Genomic DNA, 23,754 nt, shown 5'->3' on the forward strand with positions numbered 1-23,754 from the left:
CATTGCGAGAAGAAGGGTAAAATGGTTATGAATGATCTTATACAAATGGACACACTCAACAATGACCCGTATGTCTGTGTTATATGTTCTTTTTTCACAAAGCAAACTTAACACATTGGACAAGAACCAAAATTCTGCTGAATGCAGGCCACAAAAAAATGCCACATTTCCACCAGAATACACCCAGTCTTAGGAATCTGCTCAACGCACTTTCAAGCACGACTGCTACGGCCAGCTGTTTCTGTTCCTACAGATGATAATGAAAATAGTTGTAACAATTTCATCTGACAACTGCATATTAATATTAAAATGTTCCCTTTAAAATTGCTGTTGTCATCCCACCAAATGAACAAAAAAGCACGGGACAACGTTTCCATCGGAGGCGGTTTGCTGACACAAAGCAGATGGCCCGATCCCTCCCAATGCTGTGGTGACAGGGCCCCAGCACCCAGTAAACATGTTCATTGCACTGCAGGCAGATCCAACCGCATCACATGCAATTACGGCCTCACAGATTGCAAACAGCCCACCACAAGGACATTTAATACTTAAACTTCACAAAATGCATGCGAGTAATTTAACTTCAAAAATGTTAATGGCTTCCGATGTACTTTATATTACTTTGACCCCTGCCAATTAAGTTTGAGGCACACACCTTCCATGAATCAAGTCTACGGGTGAAGAAACATTATGTCTACGTGGCAGTCGCACATATATATATCTATTATATAACATATATCATCATCATGCATGATAAATATAATACTAGATGAGGGCCTCCCCGAGCCATCACCAACTCATGATCCTGCAATGTCATGATGTCACCGAGCACCTGCGCACGAGCCGATTTCATTACTCCATCTACCCGGTCGACGTTCCCTCAGACATAAAGATATCTATGCACGTATATTTTAACAATGATTTAAAACGCACTTGACTGTAGTTACTAAAACATCAAATAAAACTATGCCATGATTTCTATAAAAAGCCACAAAAGCCGAGTTGACAAACATATGGTCACAGTTTATTAACTTTGGCTCCGAACTGTATATATATACTGCACACAATACAGAGTTTAATATCTATGGTACGTTAATTAGCATAGTGGGTCAACGTCGTGAACACTTAAAATACCCACGGTACATTTGGTGATATTCACAGTTCTAAATTTGAAGCTTTCGTGACTGCAAGGATTCATATTCTTAGGTTTTTTACGTGACTTTACCGAAAAAAAACCTAAGAATATACTCACAGTTGTCATGCAGGTGGCTGATTTCCAAGACCGCATCTGCTCCTTGCCTTTCACCTGTAGGGGTTTTCTGGGCCGTTTTCAGAGATTCTCCAAGCCAAGACAGGTCCCATGTCTTCCACGACAGTGGCTTGGCTTGAATTCCTACCAGAAAGCCACCCATCATGAGAACAACGTAGCGCGTTGTACACTGGACAATAAATGTTCCTGAACAGCCCCTGGTTCCATTTCACACATTGGTCTGATGTCCTCAAAATGACCATTGATAGAGCCAAAACAATTTAACGAAACTATTTTTTGATTTGTACTATGTAAAGCCCACTGAGCTATGTAGCTCTACTTCAGAAGCGACCTGGCCACAAATGACAGCTCAACGATACTCTAAAGGCACGTTTATTCTAAATGTGGAATCAAAAACCAGAGGACCCGGAGAAAAACCCACACGACCAGAGGGAGAATATGTAGACTCTAAATATACAGGTGTCAGGGTCGGGATCAAACCCACAACCTCTTGTATACAGGGCGAGGGAGTTAACATCTCGCCACTGTAGCATCCAAATGAATGTTGAGCAGGGATGACTGAATATCCATTTATTACTAAAAGCTAAAAAATATTGTATTTTCTATTGTTACAATGATAATGAAACAATGCACACATTATAGTTTCCCATTGAATGGCATCGTTTTAGAATGTGCGTTATTTCCATGGTAAATGCTGTATCGGTAAATAATTCAAAAATCATTTTACATTAAATTTAACCATGGTGCAGTATGAATAATATTATTTCTCACCATAAACCACCATGAGCTACCCAATGCTGAAAGAAAGCCTCAAGTCGTCACCATCCCTCGTGGTCCTACGATGTCAAAATCCATCTCACTCCCGCGTCTGAGATGATCTCATCACTCCATCTCTGCGGAGGTCATGCTTGAGGGCACGTTCCCACCTTTGGCTGCCACTCCACCATCGGTCTTATCCATCAGCCATCACCTCGTCTAGCGGTGTGTCATGCCTAAAACCCACTGAAATGTTATAAAACGGTTAAAATGACTCCTTGCGTACGTTCTCTAATCCATGTGTTCCTCTTTCTCTCCCTCTGCGTGATTGCCAGTATGTATATCCCCATGATTATTTGTGCACTTTTCAGCACTAAAATGGTGTACTTTGGAAGTACTTGCAAGTATTTGTTTAACCTTCAATGCAGTAGCAAACACAACTTATTGCCATTGTATGAGTAGCATGCACTGACAAGCATTAAAAAACATCCTAAAAATGTCAAGGTGACATTCTTAAGTAGCTCATTCTATTCTTATTCCCCATTTTACATATACTGTATATAAATATGGGAAGCTAAGCAGGCCTGAGCCTGAATAGTGCTTGGATGGGTGACCACCATGTACAACAGGTTGCCATAAGCTGTGGGGCTACAGCGGTTCGCAGTAGATGGTAGTGGCAGCAATGTCATTGTTGTACTCTACTTCTGTGTTCCTGTTATGGAATTGTCCCGCGCCTCCAATTAGCACCGTTTGCTACGTACAGTGCGAAAAAGAAGTTTAACTTGCATACAGATATTGTTGCTGCTCTGCATCTAGATCAGTTATACGCACCGACGGGCACAGCAAAGAATGGTCAAATAACACCCAGGACCCGCTCGGCAGTGCATTGACAAAACGGGCTGCACGTGTACACACGTGCTACACACGTGCACGCACGTGTCGCACACACGTGCCGCACACACACACTCTTTTACAGTGTTTGAAATTGGGCGGTAACTCACCGCAAATCCAGAGTGAGGTGAGGTTGGCAAGCTCAGCTTTAAAGTCATCCCCAAACTGGAGGCGGGAGGCAGGAAATGCCTTGACAAATGCGCCGTAAAGCACCTGAGCCAGCCACTCCACATACGCCTGAGTGAAAACAATCGCATTATTCGGCAGTTCATTCCCGTGCCATGAGGTGTCAAGACTTACTCCAGGGGTCACGTCAAATTTTTTTTTACGTAAAAGTATATTGCTATTGGGGAAACACTTCACCCGGTTAAAGAAGAAGATCAACGTAGGAAAATTATATATTTTTAAAAGTACACAATCATGGCCGCTTCATGCGTGTTCAAAAGTTGTGCATCTTTAAAGCGAATTTCTGCTTCTGTATTATTCGGTAAATCGGCAATAAACATCACAGGAACTGGCCCGTTCTAATGTGGTTTACAAAATTGCGAGACATTTTTTTTTTCTCTCCCTAGTAATTGCAACACTGTACATGGAGCAACTGTGTCAGGGCGTGCGACATCACCTGCAAGAACTTATCCTTATTATTCATGTTGTGCGGAGTACTTAGCAGTAGGGATACAAAGCTCTTCGCTACTCTGTCATACAAATGGTTCTCGAGCTCTTGATTGGCCTGCAACGAGAGAAGATCAAAGGGGAGAGCAGGCAATTAGACGATTATTTTGTCGGTCTAAATGTTGAGAGAAATATTTGCATTTAATAACTCTTAAGTGGGGTTTGGTTGCACTGGAAGGGGGGGACGGGGACGAAAGCATCCATACTTAAAAGGTGAGCTCATCTCCGCTAATACACAAGCACGAGTGAGCGAGTTTATGCAACTTCACACGACAACATGAAGCATGGCGATGTTAAAAGCATCGCTGGGGAAACACACGAAACTTTGCATGTTTTACTCTTCTCTCGGTTTGCTTGGTGGCATTTGAAACGAATTTATTTAAACTGGCTTGCTTCGAGAACACAGCTCATTGTCTGTACATAATAAGGGTTCATTGATATCATCACTCAGATGCAATAAATACGTGGACATGTGCGTGCCATAAGCTTGCGCGTCTTTATTGGCATCCCAATTTACACAAGATGTCCTGGGCAAGATTACCCTGCATCTCTGTATGCAATTTATGCACCACCGCAACACCGAGAGGATTGTGTTTCTGCCTGACAATGATTACAACACCGTACGAAGAATGCTCCAACGAAGATGACGGACGACAATAGACTCTGTTGCTCATCGCATTCAACACATTTGTATCTGCTCCCAAGAGGAAAGGATACCACGGAGCGCCTACAAAAAACGGACTTGATTTACTTTAGTGGGAGACATTTAGCAGCTCTTGTAAATCGTGCACGCAAAAATCCTCAGCACGATGACATCGGTGAAAAAATGGTGAAGTTGTGCTGCGCTGCCAGATTTATTTTGCACTCACACCACCCTTGTAACGGCTGAGAAAAATCCACCAAAAGGTGTCCCGAACGATGGCGTGCGAAGACCCCGACGTGAACAGTTGTTTCCAATGCCGATGGGGCTGAGACCGAAGACAAAAGGACAAATAATGAACTTGATACGTTGCTGTCTTATTCACATTATTAAAACACTGCAACCTCAATTACACAGGATGAAGTGAATATGTACGTATGTTGAACTTCTTTCGCACCATATGTAGCCGATCGTGCTAATCGGAGGTGCAGGGGAAGGACAACAAACTAAACGCAAAAATCAGTTCTAAAGAAATTAGTTTTCCATCTTGATGATTGAAAAGTGCATAGCTCCACTGGCTTCAGAAGCGTATCTTATTTTGGTGCGACAGGAAAACTTGTCTACTGTATAGCAGGGCCATACGTGTGGTATGTATACGTACTGACGTATCCCTTACAATTGATAGAAAATAAGAGGAGATTTAAGTGCTGTGCATTAAAAATATATATAAAAAGATGCGCGAATTAAACATTGCAGATCACCCAAATATATGCAACACTTGGAATATTTATTAGTGCACCTACATTTATTATACCACGTAACAAAACATACCACCCAGTCTCAAAATCAATATACTAAACTCACCTAGTATAAACATGCAAATGCATGCTCTAATTGTACGTTTGCTTTACTCTTAGTATCATCGTTGTTGCGCTGGTGTAGGTATGGACCTGAAATGCTTGTGCATCAAAACAATTCTCCAACAAGTGTCCAGGATCCAGACTCTGTGGCAGGTCAGCCACCGCATCAGGACCTAGAAATTCAGGAAAGCTGCAGTCCTGGGAAGACATAAGATACGGTGCAATAATATGGTTGTCAAAGCCCATTTAGAGAGACTCTTTAAATGCTGCATGTGTAAGCATGCAAATAATAACACATCCATCCTATTTAAAGAACTGAAACTTGTAATAATAACAGCACACCTGTATTTGAGTAAGTTCGCTGTCCTTGTGAGACCAAACATCACCACATTCATCCGTCTGTGTAATAAAAGCTGTGGAAGAATGACAGAAGGTGTAATAACATTGGTACAAGTTATGCGTTTCATACCATATCTTTTAAAAATCCCGACAATACAAAAGCATGCAAGAATGAAATACTGGAAGGTTATGTCAAAAGCAATAAACTGCATATATAAGGCAGGTATGCATGAAAAATAAATTAATGCGGATCAAGGACGACCACAGTGCATATTGTACCGACTCTGCAAACCAATAACAATATTCGAGTTTGGCTCATCTACAACTGAGCATTTCATACAATACATTTTGGCGACGCTTGCTTCTGCGGCTGTAACAGCCGTCCGAATCAACACAGCTTTGAGCCTTACTGCCAACTCCGTACGCCGCCGCGGCGTCCTGGGTTTTGGGCCACCGCTGCTGCTGCTGCTGCTGGTCGTCCGTCGAACGCAGCAGGACCTTGTCGGCTAAGAGGCGCAGCTCGCAGGCCAGGCGACTCGCCCTCTCCTCGAGCCGCTGCTTGGGGACCGTGTTCAAGGGTGCAGCGGCACGAAGGTTCTCGTCCGCGCTGCCCTCCTCCATGCCAAACGGACTGTCCAGCCGAAGAGCAGTGTCCCACGTGACCGCACGAGGCCAGTTCTCCTGCCGGGAGTAGTTTGCAGCATTTCCAAATGGGTTATATTAGTGCATTTTTTGGGGGCTATGAGTTGTACCTGTGAATTGTAATTTTATTTCTGCCAATAAAATGCCATGTAATATCACGTTGTGTTTTATTGTGCTTTATTAATCAAGTAAAAAAATACTCCTTTGGACAAATAGCGTTGGCAAAGGACAATTATGTATCCGTGCATTAAGAGGAATATTTTTTAGTTTTTTTTGTCATTTAGTTGCAAATTACTTCCAGGTTTGGAATTTGTGCTGACATAAAACCGCAATGGCCTACTCCTGAAAATGACATCAAATTCAAGCTAGGGCGAACTGCAATGTGTACTTATTGCAAGTTAAAACTTCTGGACCGTGTGTGTAAAATATTTCAGTGCCACATTATACCTGCTAGGACAGGGGTCGGCAACCAAAATAACAAGAAGAGCCATTTCTTTCCAATTCGGTACAAAATTCAGTATTTCAAGAGCCGCAATGCATCTGAGTACATACTGTACATACGTACATATCGTCAAGAAGCAGCCTGTAAAGAGCCGCATGCGGCTCCGGAGCCGTAGGTTGCCGACCCCTGTGCTAGGATATACAACCACTGATACCATAGCACTACATGACAAAAAACATATTTTTTTTCCTGTGGACGATGATAGTGACAAAATAGTCCCACAACTTCACAAACTGAAAAATATATATCTGACCAGTCATTTGATATTATTGGAATCAGCAAGCCTGTTGGATTAACTTCAGTGGGTTAGCTTTGATAATTCGAGGTTGTAATGCGGTATACTAAACCTCAACGGATTTCTTTGTGAGTTACTTCAAAGTGTTTAGTTCACAGAAACACTGCAGTATTAATATATTTGTAACACTGGCTCCGCAGTTCACAAGTTGAATCGCATGCCTAAGCTGTACAATGTGTAACACAAGACTGTAATGTAATATGAGCAGAGCGATTGCTGTATTAGTGTGTACTATAGATAAAAAAGAGGAGTCTGTAATTTTCTTATCACTAGTTTAAAAACAAACACTCCTACATTTTTTCCTAGCAGGCGCAAAATAACCATTTCTTTGATGTTTTTATTGTTCAGTAATTAGTCCTTTGACAAAGTATCACTTACCCCACAAAATTACAGAGCATCCCATCAGGCCGCGCTCTGTAATTTGATATTTTTTTGGGGAGGAAAGAAAAAGAAGAAAAAGGACAAAAAAGCAGAAGGCAAGGGCTCACGCCGACACCGCACCAGGTTTTGGGGTCGAAGGAATTCCTCGGCCGTAGCCGGGGGCCCAGGCAACGGCTCGGGGAAGCTGCACTCCCCTCGCCGCCCATCGACCCCAGCTTGCGAAGACATCGAGTGACGCAGCACCAGCAGCAAGTTGCTCTACATATACGTACAATCATTCAGGGCACACAAGTCAGATTTGTTATCATCGTCCGGCCGGCCTGGCCACGATTAATCCACTTCTAGATGAAGGCCTCCTCAAAGCTACCGTCATCTCTCAAGGATCCACGATTGAACGATCCACCAAACATCAGCACACAAGATGATTTCATTACTCCATCTTGTGTCATCCTCCCATTGGCTACCAGTCCATGCGTTCACCTCGACCATGTATCATCGTCCTTTCTAGAAGCATGTCCTGCCCAAGGCCACGTACTTGTATCGCCGTGAAAACAATGTCTTTAACGTTAACGTAGACTCACAAATCTATCGTTAATACTTGGGGGTTTAAAGACTATGTTTCCATGTCATTAGTGGTTTTGTAACATTTGGTTGGATGTACGCAAGTTACTTACCCACATGGCATTGCTTTATTTTCCCATAAATGAGACACCAAGGCCTCACAATGTTTTTTTTTTATCGGCACTCAAACTACCGCAAAAACCAATAGATTTACAATAGATTTTCAGTTTTAAAAAAAACCCACATCGGCATAGCCTATTCAGATATTATTTGTTACAGGAATACTCAGTAAAGAAACTGAATTTTATTAAAACTGATGGTGCAACGTTGTGCAGTTTACATGACGCTTTCAAAAAAGTACATTTCCACGATGACGCATGAAGGATTCTTCAAGCGTTGCACAACAACTAACGTCCTTCGTAATTCAGTGCATATACATTTTTATTAAATTGTAGGGCATTAAGTGTTTGCATATACTAAAATGTTACGTTAAATGTGGCATTAGATTATACACAACACGCCATATGCTGTAATGTACTCCACATGTCCCGCTCTCTTATTGTTCTGTTGTGCTTTTTATCAGCAATGTGAGAAAATAGTTTTCTTTTGAAATCCATTCATCTGTAATCCTATATTTTTCACCTTCGCCAAGCTGATGTCATCGCTATGCAAACCCCATTCTGCGTGTTAAATGGGATGATGTTAAGAGATGAACCCTATGGCATCATGAGTGTGTCATTGTATGCCTCTGTCAGAGGACGTACCGTTTCTGAAAATTACTGTATTTTCAACTTAAGTTGTTACTGAGATCCCGTTGAGCGCAATGCCTATATTGCAAGTGAGACATGGACAAATATGACAAAGGTAATCATCATCACCCAGTCTGGTGGCTCAGCGGTGGGCGCGAGTGGATCGAAATCGGAAGATTTGCGAGTTCAAATCCTGCACGGGTGTTGGCTCAGCTCATCATTCCTCCAGGGCTCGATACCAGATTAGTCCCATGTTGGTGAAGAAGTAAAGAGCGGTTGTCCTATGGAGATACTCGCCTCTCGCCATGGGAATGTGGGATTTCCATCACTGGCTCAGGGCTGAAACAGGATGGACTGGCCTCGTAAAAGTGTGCAATAACAAATGTTCAGACTTACTATGAGCACTGCCTCAATGTTTATTGAGCAGGAAGTCACTTTCGGTTTTTTCGACCATCCGTCCCTTCCAGCAGCTCACTCGTAACGATAGGGCGACAAATTGTTCACTGTGGTTGTCTTCATGTAGCCAAAACTACTCCATAAGTCATATGCAATACTCTTTTTTAGCTGAGATCTTTTGAGTACTCTATCCACCTAGGTTTCCATCTTCCCCTATGCATTTTACTTCCAATTGTTAAGTATGAATAGTTCGTAAATGTGCACGTCCTATTTGCACGGTTGGCGACTTACGTTACAAAATAAGTTCAACATACTTCACATAGATAGCATATAAAGTCATCTTTAAAGTCGAACTTGGAATGCTATTTGTCCAGGTTCTTCAAATGATGGGTAAAGGTGCAGCCCTGCAATTACTTGCTCATGTCTCTGCTGGTGGAAGACCTTCACTAGAGGGAGCTCTAGGCAACCCGTCTTAGAGGGTATTTGGCCTACTCTTCCATGTAAGACAGACATCTTGGAAGAGACAGGAGTTCCCATACTTAACCCCACTACATCCGACCTGTCGATCAAATGTGGTGTATCCATTTATATTGCCGGGTAGACCCAGGCAGGGACGTATAAGAAACATGCCCATATTGTTTCAACTGCAGTGCCGGGAGGACTAATCAGACTGGATTGAAGTCCTGGTGTGCTAACCATTACACAACAGTCAGTAAAGCTTCTTTAAAATAACTAAACATGCATGTGTTTTTGGAGGGATTTCTGTATGTTTTCATACAATTTGCATACTTGAAAGTTGCGTGTATTGGAAACGCTTTGTAGATCTGACCCAGATCAACCCTTGCCAGAGACGTGATATGTCAATGGGTTCTCCAATGGTGAAATACACATACGAATTTCCAGCCAGACTTGGGGGACATGAGCACACAATGGGAAACGCCTACAAAAAAGGCATCACGGCTAACATGAGTGGCGAATGAAATCTGAACCGGTCCTTACAGACGCAACCTACCCTTTACCAACTCGCACTGACCAGTGTGGTGAAGTATGGCCAAACAAACCCCATTCACTGACCCAGTTAGGGAAGGCCTTCAAACAGCAGTAGACCCAAGATTCAAGTATACATCTTCTTGGTTCTTTCGGTAAAGTCACGTAGAAGGGAAGTAATAAAATCATAAAAATAAAACATGACAAAATCATTCCCACGACGTTTCGGCCACAACCCAAGCAGCGTCTCCATTCAGACGCTTTCTCCCCGACAGACCTGGTCTTCACCTGAGGACGGCTGCTTGTGTTGTGGCCGAAACGTCGTGATAATTATTTTATTATGTTTTATTTTTATTATTTTATTACTTCCCTTCTATGTGACTTTACCGAAAGAACCAAGAAGATGAATCCCTGCAGTCACGAAAGCTTTAAATCGAAATTCAAGCATACAGTTTATTGTTTATCCAGGTGAGAACTCCAGAGACCAGGATAGATGCTTATGTACAAGAGTGTCCCTGGTCACCAAAATGACAAAAATAAAAATAAAATATAATTTAATCGTAATAATGTACTTACTTATCCATAAAAGCCACACCGAGTCGAATTACTAATTTTCAGGAGGATCCTGCTGCTACATTGGGCTTTTTTATGTTAACATGTTTTCAGCCAATTCATGACGAGTGTTATCATTATTATTATACACGCGAGAGGAAACCAGAGCACCCAGAGAAAACCAGCGCCCAAGCGAGGGGACAACGCTCTATCCCCTGTACAGATGGCGATTAGACCACTCACTGTACCGCCTTCTCCTGGCGAGCCAGGGTATGGCAATCTACTCCAGTCCCACGGAAAGTGTGTACAGTATGTTTAACACATAGGCTTTTGCGACCAATATCATCCATAATATAGATGTTTTGGCGTGAATATAAATGTCGTCACTTGTACGGTGTGCTGTATTAGTAACTAATTGGTATTTTCTGTTTACGTGCCAAACCTTAATTGACTGTGTCGGGTGGTGGCGGGTTTAACGACACATTTATATTTACGTGATCTAACCCAAAAAAAACTCTATTGTAGTTTTCGTGACTGCAGGGATTCATATTCTTGGCTCTTTCGGTAAAGTCACGTAGAATGGAAATAATAAAATAATAAAAACAAAACAATAAAATTCTCACGACGTTTCCATTGCAACACAAGCAATCATCATCAGGTGTGAAACCCACAGCAAGAAATTTGTTCACATTTTAAAAATGTTCTTGCTGTGGTTTTCACACCTGACGATGATTGCTTGTGTTGCAATCGAAACGTCGTGAGAATTTTATTGTTTTATTTTTATTATTTCCCTTCTACGTGACTTTACCGAAAGAGCCAAGAATATGAATCCCTGCAGTCACGAAAGCTTTAAATCTAAATGTGTCCAGTATGTTTAACTTCTTTCGCGCCGTACGTAGCCAACCGTGTTAGAACAACTAAACACACAAAAATGGTTTTAAAGAATCGAGTTTTTTAAGTTTTGTCAATCACGTCAACCCTCGCTACCTCAGTGCTTGGAGGGGAGGGGGGGGAGGTTGCAGGTAGCCACAAGGGTCGCCTCTCTCGCCACGTTGTGTCGTACTGTAAACAAACGAAATCGGAACACGCAACACTGAAACAGGAGTGGAAAGATCCTCGTTAGTTACAACTGCATCGGCAAAATCGGGTACGATAATCCACCACTATAATTAACAACAACAAAAACAGGTTGCCCCCTTAAATCGTGACTTAAAGCTTTCGTGACTGCAGGAATTCATATTCTTCGTGTCTTTCGGTAAAGTCACGTAGATGGGTTATTTGATAGTTTATTTTAACTTATCTACGTTACTTTACCGAAAGACCCATATACTGTTTCCCCTTATGAAGATATCATCGCACCAGACCCACCGCGCTTATTGCACCGGCAGTAGTATTATCACTCTGCTCGTTTGCTTGACACCTGAACTAATTTAGTAATAAAAATAAACACGAAGTACAAATAATAATTAAATCCCTCGTGAGGGGGAAATCCACACGTGCGTGCGCTAACCTGCGTGACGCACTCCCGCAGCGTCCTCGCGTTGCCTGGCAACCGCGGGTTTACCTTCCGGGTCACCGCCGAGCCGGCTCGAGGTCACGGCTCCTGTGACGCACGTGGCCTGACACGTGTTCAAGTTCAAGTTCATTTTTTGGGGAAAACCCTGTGAGCCATTCGGCTCTTGAATCGGGTGCAACCGCAACAAACAGAAAATAAAAAAAACATGAACAAGAAAACATCTTAAAGTGACTATGTGCAAACAGAAAATCCAAGAAAAGACAGCAAAATATTGCAGAAACAGCACCGTACACCAACGCTGTGTGCAAAAATCCCAGTGGGATGCAAGTCAAACAACAACAATCACAAGACAACTTAGATTAAGGCAATCAGTCTAACTCTGTACTACAACAAACAAACATGGCCAAACCAAAAAAACTTTTCGAAAATCACCAAAATAAAGCCATAAAAGCAATGACAGTGATCATAGGAACTGCGACCGAATTTTCACAATAAACGACGTAAAAAACATGTACTGTACTACCAAACTCTGCAGCCATAGCTGGCTGCATGAGTCACTCCACAACAGCAGGAGCATCAGTCGGAGTATCGTCACCGACACGTGTTGACCGAAGCCACCTCGTGATTTAGTGTGCTGATCTTAAAGGTGCATTGAAAAATTATAATACTCCGATTCCACGCGACCGTGGGGAGAGACATCGCAAACTCCAAATATACAGCAGGCGTCAGGGTCGGGATCGAACCCACAATCTTCTGTATATCTGGCGAGGTAGTCATAGATTGTTATTATGCACCACTGCCAACGCAGTATCACCAAATAGTGTGCTGTATTTAAATACTGTACGGCTCCTGTGTCCATCCGCTCTTGTGCGAAGCTCCCCCCATGACGTCGGTGGTGGGTAGGATTGCCACCCTCTATACAGACCAAATCAGAACATTTATCAATTAACACAGGTCTATCAAAACTGCTGTCGACTGTATTGAGGTTCCACACAATACCCGTATCAAATCTCGGGACAGTTCTTGTCACCCAAACACGTGCCACCGTCAAACCCGAATAGGTGGCAACCTTAGCCGTGGGGTTTATTTGACCATTTTTAACCACGCTGGTTCAAGTTCAAGTTCATTTATTAGGTAGAGCCCTGTGAGCCATTCGGCTCTTGAATCGGGTGCAACCGCAACAAACAAAAAACAAAAACATGAACAAAAAAACATCTTAAAGTGAATATGTGACTGAGTGCAAACAGAAAATCCAAGAAAAGACAGCAAAATATTGCAGAAAAAAACACCGTACACCAACGCTGTGTGCAAAAATCCCAGTGGCATGCAAGTCAAACAACCACAAGACAACTTAGATTAAGGCCATCAGTCTAACTCTGTACTACAACAAACAAACATGGCTAAATTCGCGGGTGGATATGGATTGAGAGGCATGATCATTTGAGAGATGTTAGCCGTAGCCGGGAATCGAACTCTGGCCACCTGAAACGTAGCACAGTGTGCTAACTGCTGTAGCGTCGCTCGCTCCGCTATGTTTTTTCTTATCCCAGCAATGTCACTGTGCCGTACCTGTACAGAGATTCAATTGAGAAATAGAGGACTCGACTGTAATATTTATGAGCTGGTGCTCATCCCTGTCTTTGATCCCAATGGGTCAGTGGTGGACATTCCGGATCCTTGTGGCGGTGCCAAGTGTAGCTCCTGAAACAAGCAAACGCTATTGCTTAAGATCGAGTGTTGGAGATGATACGTTACCACCGTCCAACGCTTGCTACGCTACATTCTTTACCGGTACTTAACATCGCGTTTGATAATCATAAAAATATATAACTTCAAAAAACACATTTCAGCTACGAGATCATGTCACCACAAACATGTTCTTGTGGTATCAAATGTGTGCCTTTAATAACACATCATACACGCACAAATTTTAAAAGCCAAGCTCCTTGGTACAGACTTTTGGACCGCGAACACCACCAGACCCCTTGAACGTCTTCTGGAGAGCAATCAAGATTTCCTTGCATTTGTTCTTTCGTTGAAATGTCTGCGTTTGGCAGCGAGCAACGTGGCCCTGCAAATTACAGACGCCGAGGCTTATCACCTGCCAAGAGGGCCTTGTGAGAGCGTTTCCACGCGCGCGAGGAGGCCCAGAGCTTCGTTCGATGTTGTGCGTGAATCATAATCATAACTTTGAAAGTTTTTTCCCCAGACCAACCGTTTTTTGTCGGTAAATCCTGACTCCGAAGAAGTTCCACCACTCTGGGAAGATGTGTTCCTAGAATGTGCATAATTGTATAAATAAGAATACAATGGGTGTGTGTGTTGCTTTTTGTGTGTGTTTCGATAGCAATAATGAAGCGACATTGGGCAAGGCCACCTGTAGGAGTGAATTACAAAACAAGCACGTCAGGAAGATGGGGTATTGCTGAAACGCAGTGTAAATCAATATTCAACTATATATATACAGTACTCAAATAGGGCTACATGGTGGGAAGCAGGCTGCAATGAAACAATACCCATCCTACTTTAGTTCTATGCTCCCACGTCTATGGTGTCCGCTTTCAACCCGCGCTGACCAGCGTGGCGTGGCCAAATGACCTCCACATCCCGCACAACCCGCCACAACCCGACACAGCCAACTAGTAAGGGTTTCCACGTAAAGAAAACATGCCAAATCGTAACTAGTACAGCACACCGGTTGTGTGTTGGAGAGCCAAGCCACAACATTTACAAACTGAGTACGACGTTTCGCCAGTAATTACAACTAGCTTCATCAGGCGACAGCCAGATTTGTGTAGAAGTCTAACTGTTTCGTTCCTTATACAGAGGGTATATGTGGTGACCACGCTTCTGCGCTCTTGCGCAAATTGGGGGGGGGGGGGAGAGAATTACTGAGGGAACGTACATTATGCATGTGCATTAAGCGAGCCCTTTGATCTTGTCCTTCCTGTCTATTGTGTGTATTCAAATAGCCGTACTAACGGTAAGCCCTGTTGAAGTATGCTGCCCTTCATAGGCATGCATTTAAACAATGTATTATTTGATGATTCGCTTCCACGCAGCACTAAGGCGTTAGCTATACGAACAGTTAAAGTTATTTTTATTTCTTTAAATTTCGATATATTATCTAATTAGTCTTGGCCAGTAGTAGCTAGTTGTGCACAGAACTTCAACATCAAAATCAATTGAGTGTCCTTGTTGGCACGCGTGTTCTGCTACTGCTGACAGTTGTATACCTTGCTGCATACTGATGTACGTCCATCAAGTGGCGAAGGTCCCTCGGAAATGGAAGACTCTGTCGGATATTATTCTGGTCACAATATAAGGTCGAGGAGCAATAGACACCAAGAACGGAACTGAAGTGTTAATACATTTTGCTTTTACAAGGAAACTTGGAGTGCGCGGTGAGACAGATTCTGTGTCCCGGACGCGAAATTTCAAACCCCCCAACCAAACTGGGTTTTTCGAAACAGATGCGGATGCTGCTGCCACCGTGGTATTAAGAATAAACAAAACCACGTTTGACAGAAGAGGGCATGTTCATTTAGAAAATGTCAGGAGTGTTTTGCCACGATTTTCGCTTGGATTTCACTGGCACGGGGAAAGAATTGAAATTGGCCTCAAAATTGTCAGGGTTATAGGAGTCACCAGATTTGTGTATGGGAGTGATTAAAGCCATTTTGAAATCTGATGGAATCTTACCTGTTGTTAAACTAATGTTTAAAATGTGTGTAAGTGGCTCTGGCTATAACGGGAGCTGCCAGTTCGTGGGAATACCCACGAGTTGCCGCAGCGCTATTGATGGCCCAGGGAGATATGGTCTTTGTCACAAAATGCGATCGCAGAATTGCAAATGGGGTGGAACGGGCGGTCAATTATGGGACCATGTGCGACTGTGCACTATCTAGACAACACGCAAACTCGCCTGCCGCGAAGAAAGAAAAAAAACGAAAGCCGACGGTCTTGTATTTTGTTACAGCACGTTTGATTAATATTGGAAAACTTCACTCTATCGCTCGCCACATCTTCAAATCCCAGCGGTGTACAGTGAAAATTACACATGTAATGCATCAATGCGCAAGTTGCAGGCTCAGACGCGAAAGCGAGCCCGAAGGTTACGGTTACTGAAAGCCTCATGCCATTTGTTCGTAAACTCTATACGCGCCTATTAGTTGCTTAAAGTGTTCTCACGAAAATGTCATTCAATATTCGATACGGCGGATCGTATCGATGCAAATGTGAATGTTTTACTTTTTTGTTTTACTAAAATGTTCAATGTAGCCCCACGACGTGGCGCGGTATTGCCAGCGTGGATAAGTGTACGTCGACACACAGACGTGCAATGCAGCGCCGCGTTCACAATGAGAAACGCGGACGCGGCCCCGTGATTCACATTTTGGACCCCCACGTCGTTGATTTTCAGCCACGCGCATTTCAAAATGCCAGTTGCGTCAATAAAAGCACACCCGACTTTCCCGAAGGTACGCTACTCGCATTTGGCATTTTATTAAAATACCAAAGCGCATATAATTTAGTGTACACATCAACTCTCCCCGTACAGTCAGTCGAGTCGAAGCGCTGCTCAGCTCTCGTGAGCATTGCCCAGCGTTTATTTCCATTGACTGTGCAAAGTCAGTGGTGGGAATTCCACCACGCGTAGGAATCAAGTGCACATTCACGAGGTCACGTAGCTCGGCACATACTTGACGGGCGCATTGTAAAGAAAATGCATCGTTTTTAATCTAGATTTGAAGCTTTCGTGACTGCAGCCATACATACTCTTTGGTTCTTTCGGTAAAGTCACGTAGGTAAAAAATAACAAGCATCCGTCATCAGGTGGGAAAGCATGGCCTGCTGCTGATGCAGACTGTTTGAAAAGGTTTGAAATGGTTGTAGCTCAAGGGTCATAAAGAAGTGGTCGGGGATAGTGATGTTACTGTGAGAGATTAGCATCGTTAAAATTTATTGTATACCCCACTGTGAGACACATGCGATATCCCTTGTCCATTTTATTACGGCAGAACAGCGTGGACCTCAGGCTCACTGCAGAGGAGTTTCAACTTGATTTTGTGTAACCCGGCGAGAGCCCTAAGCGTGACCTGGGGCATTAGCCTGCCAGTAGGGGGCGATGCTGATTGCTATGTTACATAACTGTAAAGTACGTATAGTTCCAACCGAGCAGCCTACGGGTAATTTTCGATGAATTGGGCATTGGAGCATGGATGTAATATTTCACAACAAGCAAAGTGAAAGCAACATAAGAACCGGGGAGCTCGCCCGGACATCTTTCTGCAAGAAGAGCGAAATGTCAGTGTGAACGTACGTGTTATCTTTTGACGAGGAAATACATTAGTGTGAGTGGATGTGCGAAATCAACTCAACCAGTTTACAGCCATACTCCAATAGTGCATTGCCAAAAAGCCTCTTTATCAGAGGTGAATGCGCAGGCCGGAAACTGCTCACTCGTGCCACTGCTGGCGGAAGGGCCTTCACGAGAGGAAGGTTCCTTCCCCCGCACCTCCCATTAGCATGGCTGGCTACGTACGGTGCGAAAGAAGTTCTACATGGCTCTTTAAGAACTGCAGTGTGGCTCTTGAAATTCGAAAAAAATGGCTCATTGTTATTTTGGTTGCCGATCTTACCATGGAAGTCCCGTTTACCATGGGAGTCCAGTTTACCATGGGCAGGCGTCCGCAACCTGAGGCCCTGGAACTGCATGCGGCTCATTAAGAACTGTTTCGTGATGTTATTTATTCATGACTACCTTTCTCGTATTCACATAGCATTGCGACACTGTCCCAGACAAATTTGAAAAAAAGAGATGGTCGTACCCACAATTTACTTCACCACACACGTGGCCTGCCAAAGGACTTAAATGTGGTGTACCCGTTTAATGCTGCTGCTGCTGGTGCTGCTTCCATGCCGCGTAGCCAGAAAGCCCCATTGCCAAGAAGGTGGTCTTTATTGACAACTCATTGAACTTGTAGAGAGAGAGAAAAACGTATTCTAAAGTATTGTGAAAAACAGTAAGATATTTATTTTTGCCCTTTTAAGTGGCTTTTTAGGTTAAGCTAAATATATAGATATAGTTGGGTAAATCGATATGTTATCTCATTAAAAAAATCTTTGATGCACGGACATTTGAATGTTTTTAAAATAACAGAAGCCCCCCCTCCCCCCGTTACCCCCTCCCCACTAGGCCTTATTAAATAAACGTTAAGGGCGTGCGCACTTTATAAGTTTAGGAAAACAGTTGCCTTTGCGGCCATTCTGTTTATTCTTTTGCATTTAGAGAGTTCCGAGGTAAAGTCCATGGATTTAGCATCAAACATTTCACCTGGCCTCCATGTACCTTTCCTCATTTATTTCCCTTTCACAAACACACTTCATGGCTTTGTAAAGGTTTGTGCAGCAAAAAATAACAAACAAACAAAAAACCCGCCATTCTCGTCAAAGCATTGATGGCATTGAAGCGTCTGCTGTTACCGCCGCCGCCGCTGCTGCTGCAGGAGCCTTGTTGCGAGTCGTTGAGACCAGGCTAGGAGCAATATCTGCAATTTCTTCAACTGGGAGCAGTATGATGCCACGTTTTTACCCCATTGCTCATTTTCTTCTGTGAACCCGGCCCATGTGCTGGCACTTTGATGAGACTTTGCGATAACTGAAATACTGAGTTTCAACCAAGACAACATTTCCACGCGGCTACGAGAGCCCTGCGACGGTTACATTTCGTGCCAGCCTGTAATTGATTTAATCTACAACAAAACGACTCAAATATATTTTTAAAATCTCAAATCTTAAACATTTTCCCGTTGCGTAAATGCAACTCCCACTGTCGTCGGTCAGTTGAAACAAACGCGACGCCGTAACATTTGATTCGGCTTCACGCAACATCAACGTACGACGGTTCATGCGCGTTTAATAGACTGGTTTTACCAGCTCGTTTTTTCTTTTTAAACATCGGCTGCCGACTTTCTCGAAATCCGTAGTTTTTTTCCCACAGTGGCAAACATCCAACGATGGAGCGTATCCGCAACCGGCGTTTCTTCACCTCCTCATGCGATGCCCTTCCAACGCCACCGATAGCCACGACGTCGGCAAGTCGATGCGCGCGTTTCGCAGGGGAAATTTGCAAAAGCGGAACTGTGGGCCCCTACGGCCGCATTTGTACACACACATCAAAGCGAAGTGTTTGTGTAAGGGCTGAAGTGCGTGCGTGCGTGCGCTGTGAAAACTACTGGACGCCTGTGAAAAGGAGCTGTATAGCTCATCGGATTCCTCCAGTCAAAAGAAATATTCTGATTCTGAGATTAGTGGTTCCTAAGCTTGTGCTCGGCGGGACCGCTGGTGGATCCGAAAGGGGCCCAGCGGGAAGCGGTCTGCAGAATCGTTCGCGGGTACAAAGATATTTTTTGTTCACAAAATACCGGATTTATTTGACTGCTTACTGGTCCGCAAACATGTCTGAGGGTTGGCAGTGGTCCGCGGGCACCAGAAAGGTTAGGAGCCACCGTGCAAGATAATGTTGTTTCCATCGAATATCATACTCACAATTTCCAGTATTTTTTTGTTTTTCTAATATGAGCTGCGACTACACACGACAGTGCGTAATAACTGTGGAAATGTTGAAGGTTTCTGTGGATATCGCGATATGTTATTCTGCTTGAACTTTTGCAAAAGCTACGAAAACATTGTTGTGAATTGGAATACAATGTTAAACGCAATTAAGTTAAAAGTACAAACATTCCCATTTCCACGTTTGTCTCGGTGCGGTTAACGCGAGAGAAGGTGAGGATCAACACACCCTCGAGCACACAAAGTAAACCGCCTCCGAGATCAGGAAAATGCTAAGACATCAGTTTGTTTTATTGGCTGGAGAAATGGGATACTCCCAAGCGAGCGATACAACTGCGAATATTACATTGGCAGTCGAATTCTTGAACGTGGCATTGGTTATGAGTTAAAACAAAGTTGTAATTGTATATTCACTTTGATCGTTGGTTGAAGTATGAGCATATCATGTCATATTGGAAATCTAAACAATCCCAAATTGATTTGATACGTCACGAAAATACAGTGGCTTTTACAACAACTCATTTAATAGCGAACATCAGCAGCAGCACGCTGAGTACTAGCCGATGTTTCACAGACTCCTGTGTGTGAAGTCTAGAACACAAGCGATTACAAAGCTTAAGTCATTCCATTCTTGAATATTCTTAAAAAGAATATAATTCCTTTACAAGACAAAGATCCCCCGCTTAAACTCAACAGTGCTGTTAGTGAGCACCTATGAAGGCCGACATGGCGCACGAGGGGGTGGGTGGCCAGCACCACGCCCGACCGCCTTTGTCTCCCCAGTGGCGATGTTTACACACCGCACCAAGTACTCATTTCAGGCTGAGTCAACCGAGGGGAGGCCCAGGACCGGTTCAGATAATCGTCACTGGTGTTGGCCGTGAGCGGGAATCGAACCCGGGTCGCCAGGTTCATAGCGCAGCGCGCTACGCGCTACCCGCTACCCGCTACACTACACATTCAGTCCTGAGTCTGCGTTCACTTTCTTGTAATCATCCTTTTTTTAAAAAGAGCATCACTTGAATCTTTCAACGAGGTAATATATTTACAAACTTGTTGAATTGATTAAACAGTATAATCTACATACACCATCATACGCTATTCCAATACATGTATGTTAAGTTAGATCGATGCATCGCAGGATCGTCGTGAGAGAGATGGTGATGCATTTGGCGAAACCTTGAGTCGTGGATCGATCTTGGCTGATGATGATGATGACATACGTCTTCAATCAACCCAAAGGTGTATGTGCGTGTCATTGTTTATTTGGCATTTTACGTGATGCATATACACGATTGGTGTTTGAAAATGTGAAAATGGAATCGCTGGGATTTGATTCCTCGTCCTGGCCCAAGCTCACTCAAGCAGAGGGATAGAGTGAGATGGGACTTGATCAATTTAAAATTATCCTCTTAAAAGAACACCCCTTGTATCGTTCAAAGCCCCACCACTTCCACAGTGGCTTGCGCACAACCGTTGCCAAAACTTGTTCGGCGATACAGATAACGCCGGGAGCACAATTTGCCAGTCGGCCTTCGTGTTTGGCACTTACTTAACAGAGAAGTGGCACACAAACGTTGTCATAAAACCCTCGGAGCCTAAACAGACATCGATCGCGGAAAGGTAAAATCCCTGCCGGATCTATTACAACGGCTGTTTAACTAACAACGCCGCGCTAACGGTAACCACATGTGGCCCTTGCAAGGATGCGTTCTTGCGTGCGCTTTAAATGAGGACAAATAATAGATTGGATGGTGATAGCAGACGCGCACGCTCGCCATTAAATACTTCCATTTATTTTACGCGGAATGTCCATCGATACGGCAGGGTCAGGCTAAGGAAACATTATTTAGGTTTTTTTAAATATTTTTTTTTTACAGAGCTCTAAGAATAAACCTTGAACCCAGCGAGCCGAGATGTTGACCACCGCTGCTGACTTTTACAGATGGCAGTTATTTAATGTCACGCCCTCGGAGACAGCATGGGGATCAGGGAGAGGCCAAAATCGCTGGATATTCACTCGAGGTCTAGCCAGATCGCGTGTTTATTATGGTAATTTGCGCGCCTCCGATCGCTGCTTATGAGGGTTACACCCTGAACGGCAGACGGTTAAGACAGCCAGGGACAAGAGGCTGGGGAATTAGAGGGAGTCTGGCTTGGCAACTCTTTTTTTATGAAGACAGTTTCTTCCGACACGCACATGAAGCTCGGCTGGGTCTCCGCCGCCATGACAAACACGCGGATCAGAGCTGCTGGAGATTTGCAGAATAAAAAAAACGCATGCAGAGGCGAGGTGTTTTTTTTATTTTATCAAAAAAAAATCTCTGCTTAATTCATCTGTGGGGTCAACTGCTCTCTCAGCACGGCGTCTGTAAACCCACATCGCCTTTAACGAAACGTCGACACACTGTCGTTATTCGAGCATTTACATTTAAGTTTGCCAACCCCTCCAACTGATGTTTCCTCTTTCACCGCAATATAAATGCACGGCAAAGAGAAATACAGCAGGAAGTACGGAGTCGTATTTTAGGCTGAAATATGAAAGATCAGTGTTGCAGAGCATGCGTCTAGAATAATGAAAGAGAATACTGGATGGAACAAAATGCACAACACAGCGATGCACACAGCAGAATGAACCCAAGTCAAAACCAAGTACGGGTTGTTGGACATTTTCTTCGGTGTCTCTGAGCCAGCGGTGGGAAATTCCACATTCCTATGACATGAACCAGTCTTATTCTTTGGTTTTTCGGTAAAGTCACGTATAAAAATAAAAGAATACATTAACTAATAGCATACGACGTTTCGATTGCAACACATAATAGTCGTATGCTATTATTTAATTTATTCTTTTATCTTTATACGTGACTTTACCGAAAAAAAACAAAGAATAATTCCTGCAGTCACGAAAGCTCCATAAATTAAGAATGAACCAGTCTCTTGCGCGGGAACAACCCACTAGCCACTGTGTACGTGCTGTACGTTGAACTTCTTTCGCACCGTATGTGGCCAACCGTGCTAAGGTGTAGCCGCGGTTGTCCTCTCCGATGTATTTCGGGGTTGAATCGAATTCGGTTCCTGAAGAAGCTCCGAGCACGCTGAGCCGAATTCAGTTCCCGAGGCAGGCTAAATTCAGCACGTGAAGCGGAACACAGCGTGATGGGGTTCTCCTCCCCCCACCTAATCCGAGATGGGCCCAACAACAATTTACGTTCCATCATACGCTTTTACCAATTTACTTAAATGCCATCGAACACGCTGAGAATGGCGGTGAAGGCGGTGGGCGAGTCGAGGTGGCGAACGCTTCGTGCGAGCGAAGCCGTTGGACGTTACAAAAGAAACAAAAATGATGACTCAGGAGCGAGATCACAAATTTCACGATGAATCAAAATCCGCGCACCACGTAACTAATGGGTCGCTCACGCTCAATTTGCGCTTGTCCAGGCAGACAGGCGCCGGGCGCGGGGAGCAAATGTGTGGTCCGTGGCACGCTCACTCCCACCACGGCAGCGACGCTCACTCCCAGACGTAATTACGGCTCCTGTCTCCCCCCCTCCTCCTGCTCTCTCCACCCCGACCCACCCAGGCACCCCACCAGCACCACCACCCCACCACCACCCCTCTGCGAGCGGGCGGGCGGCGGCGCAGCGCAGCAGATGAAAGCTGGGAAAAGCGCGTGGAGCTATGTACAGGAAGCTCTCCGAATGTAAAATATGATTGCGCGACTGCACCACGCTTCGTAATAATAATAATGTTTTTTTTTTATCCGGCCACTTTCAATCAAAGCAACCGACGGTGGCCTTTCCCCCACGCGCCACCGCCGGCCGCTGATGCTTGTTTGACGGCACCGCACTTGACGAGCAAGCCGGTGAGTGCGATCCGTAACAGATCGCGTGAACGTGTCGTTAAACCCGCCACCACCCGACCACAGGCAATTCGCAAGGTTTGTCACGTAAACAAAACGCGGTAATGAGTACACAGCGAGCCGGTGTGTTGGAGAGTAAAGCCCACAGCGTTAACAATTGGAGTACGACGTTTCGCCAGCAATTGCAACGAGCATCATCAGCCAGAGTTGTGCGGAGAAATCAGCCGACGTGTTAAGTTGGTCGTTGCGGGTTGGCGAACGGAGGGAGCCGCCAGCGAGGGTCGGGTTCAGTTCTGTTTCTCGTAATC

At 44.1% G+C, this 23,754-nt stretch overlaps 1 protein-coding gene across 6 annotated transcripts in view; it reads right to left on the reverse strand.

Moving 5' to 3' along the window:
* Positions 1 to 23,107, reverse strand: part of LOC133346732 (protein FAM227B-like) — a 58,151-nt gene extending 35,044 nt beyond the window's left edge. For 2 of the 6 annotated variants that reach the window (XM_061558558.1, XM_061558563.1), the window contains exons 1-10: positions 12,004 to 12,035; positions 11,481 to 11,555; positions 7,369 to 7,506; positions 5,839 to 6,109; positions 5,432 to 5,502; positions 5,180 to 5,287; positions 4,459 to 4,557; positions 3,540 to 3,647; positions 3,028 to 3,154; positions 1,253 to 1,393 (exon numbers count right to left, since the gene is read on the reverse strand). In XM_061558558.1, the coding sequence (XP_061414542.1) occupies positions 1,253 to 1,393; positions 3,028 to 3,154; positions 3,540 to 3,647; positions 4,459 to 4,557; positions 5,180 to 5,287; positions 5,432 to 5,502; positions 5,839 to 6,109; positions 7,369 to 7,476 (1,033 nt within the window). In that variant the 5' untranslated portion in view covers positions 7,477 to 7,506; positions 11,481 to 11,555; positions 12,004 to 12,035. The other 4 variants (XM_061558560.1, XM_061558559.1, XM_061558561.1 and 1 more) reach the window with 4 other exon arrangements.
* Positions 23,108 to 23,754: the final 647 nt, after the last annotated feature.

This window comes from Lethenteron reissneri, chromosome 24, assembly GCF_015708825.2.
Source record: "Lethenteron reissneri isolate LAM-NWPU_2019-01 chromosome 24, ASM1570882v1, whole genome shotgun sequence".
Taxonomy (NCBI): domain Eukaryota; kingdom Metazoa; phylum Chordata; class Hyperoartia; order Petromyzontiformes; family Petromyzontidae; genus Lethenteron; species Lethenteron reissneri.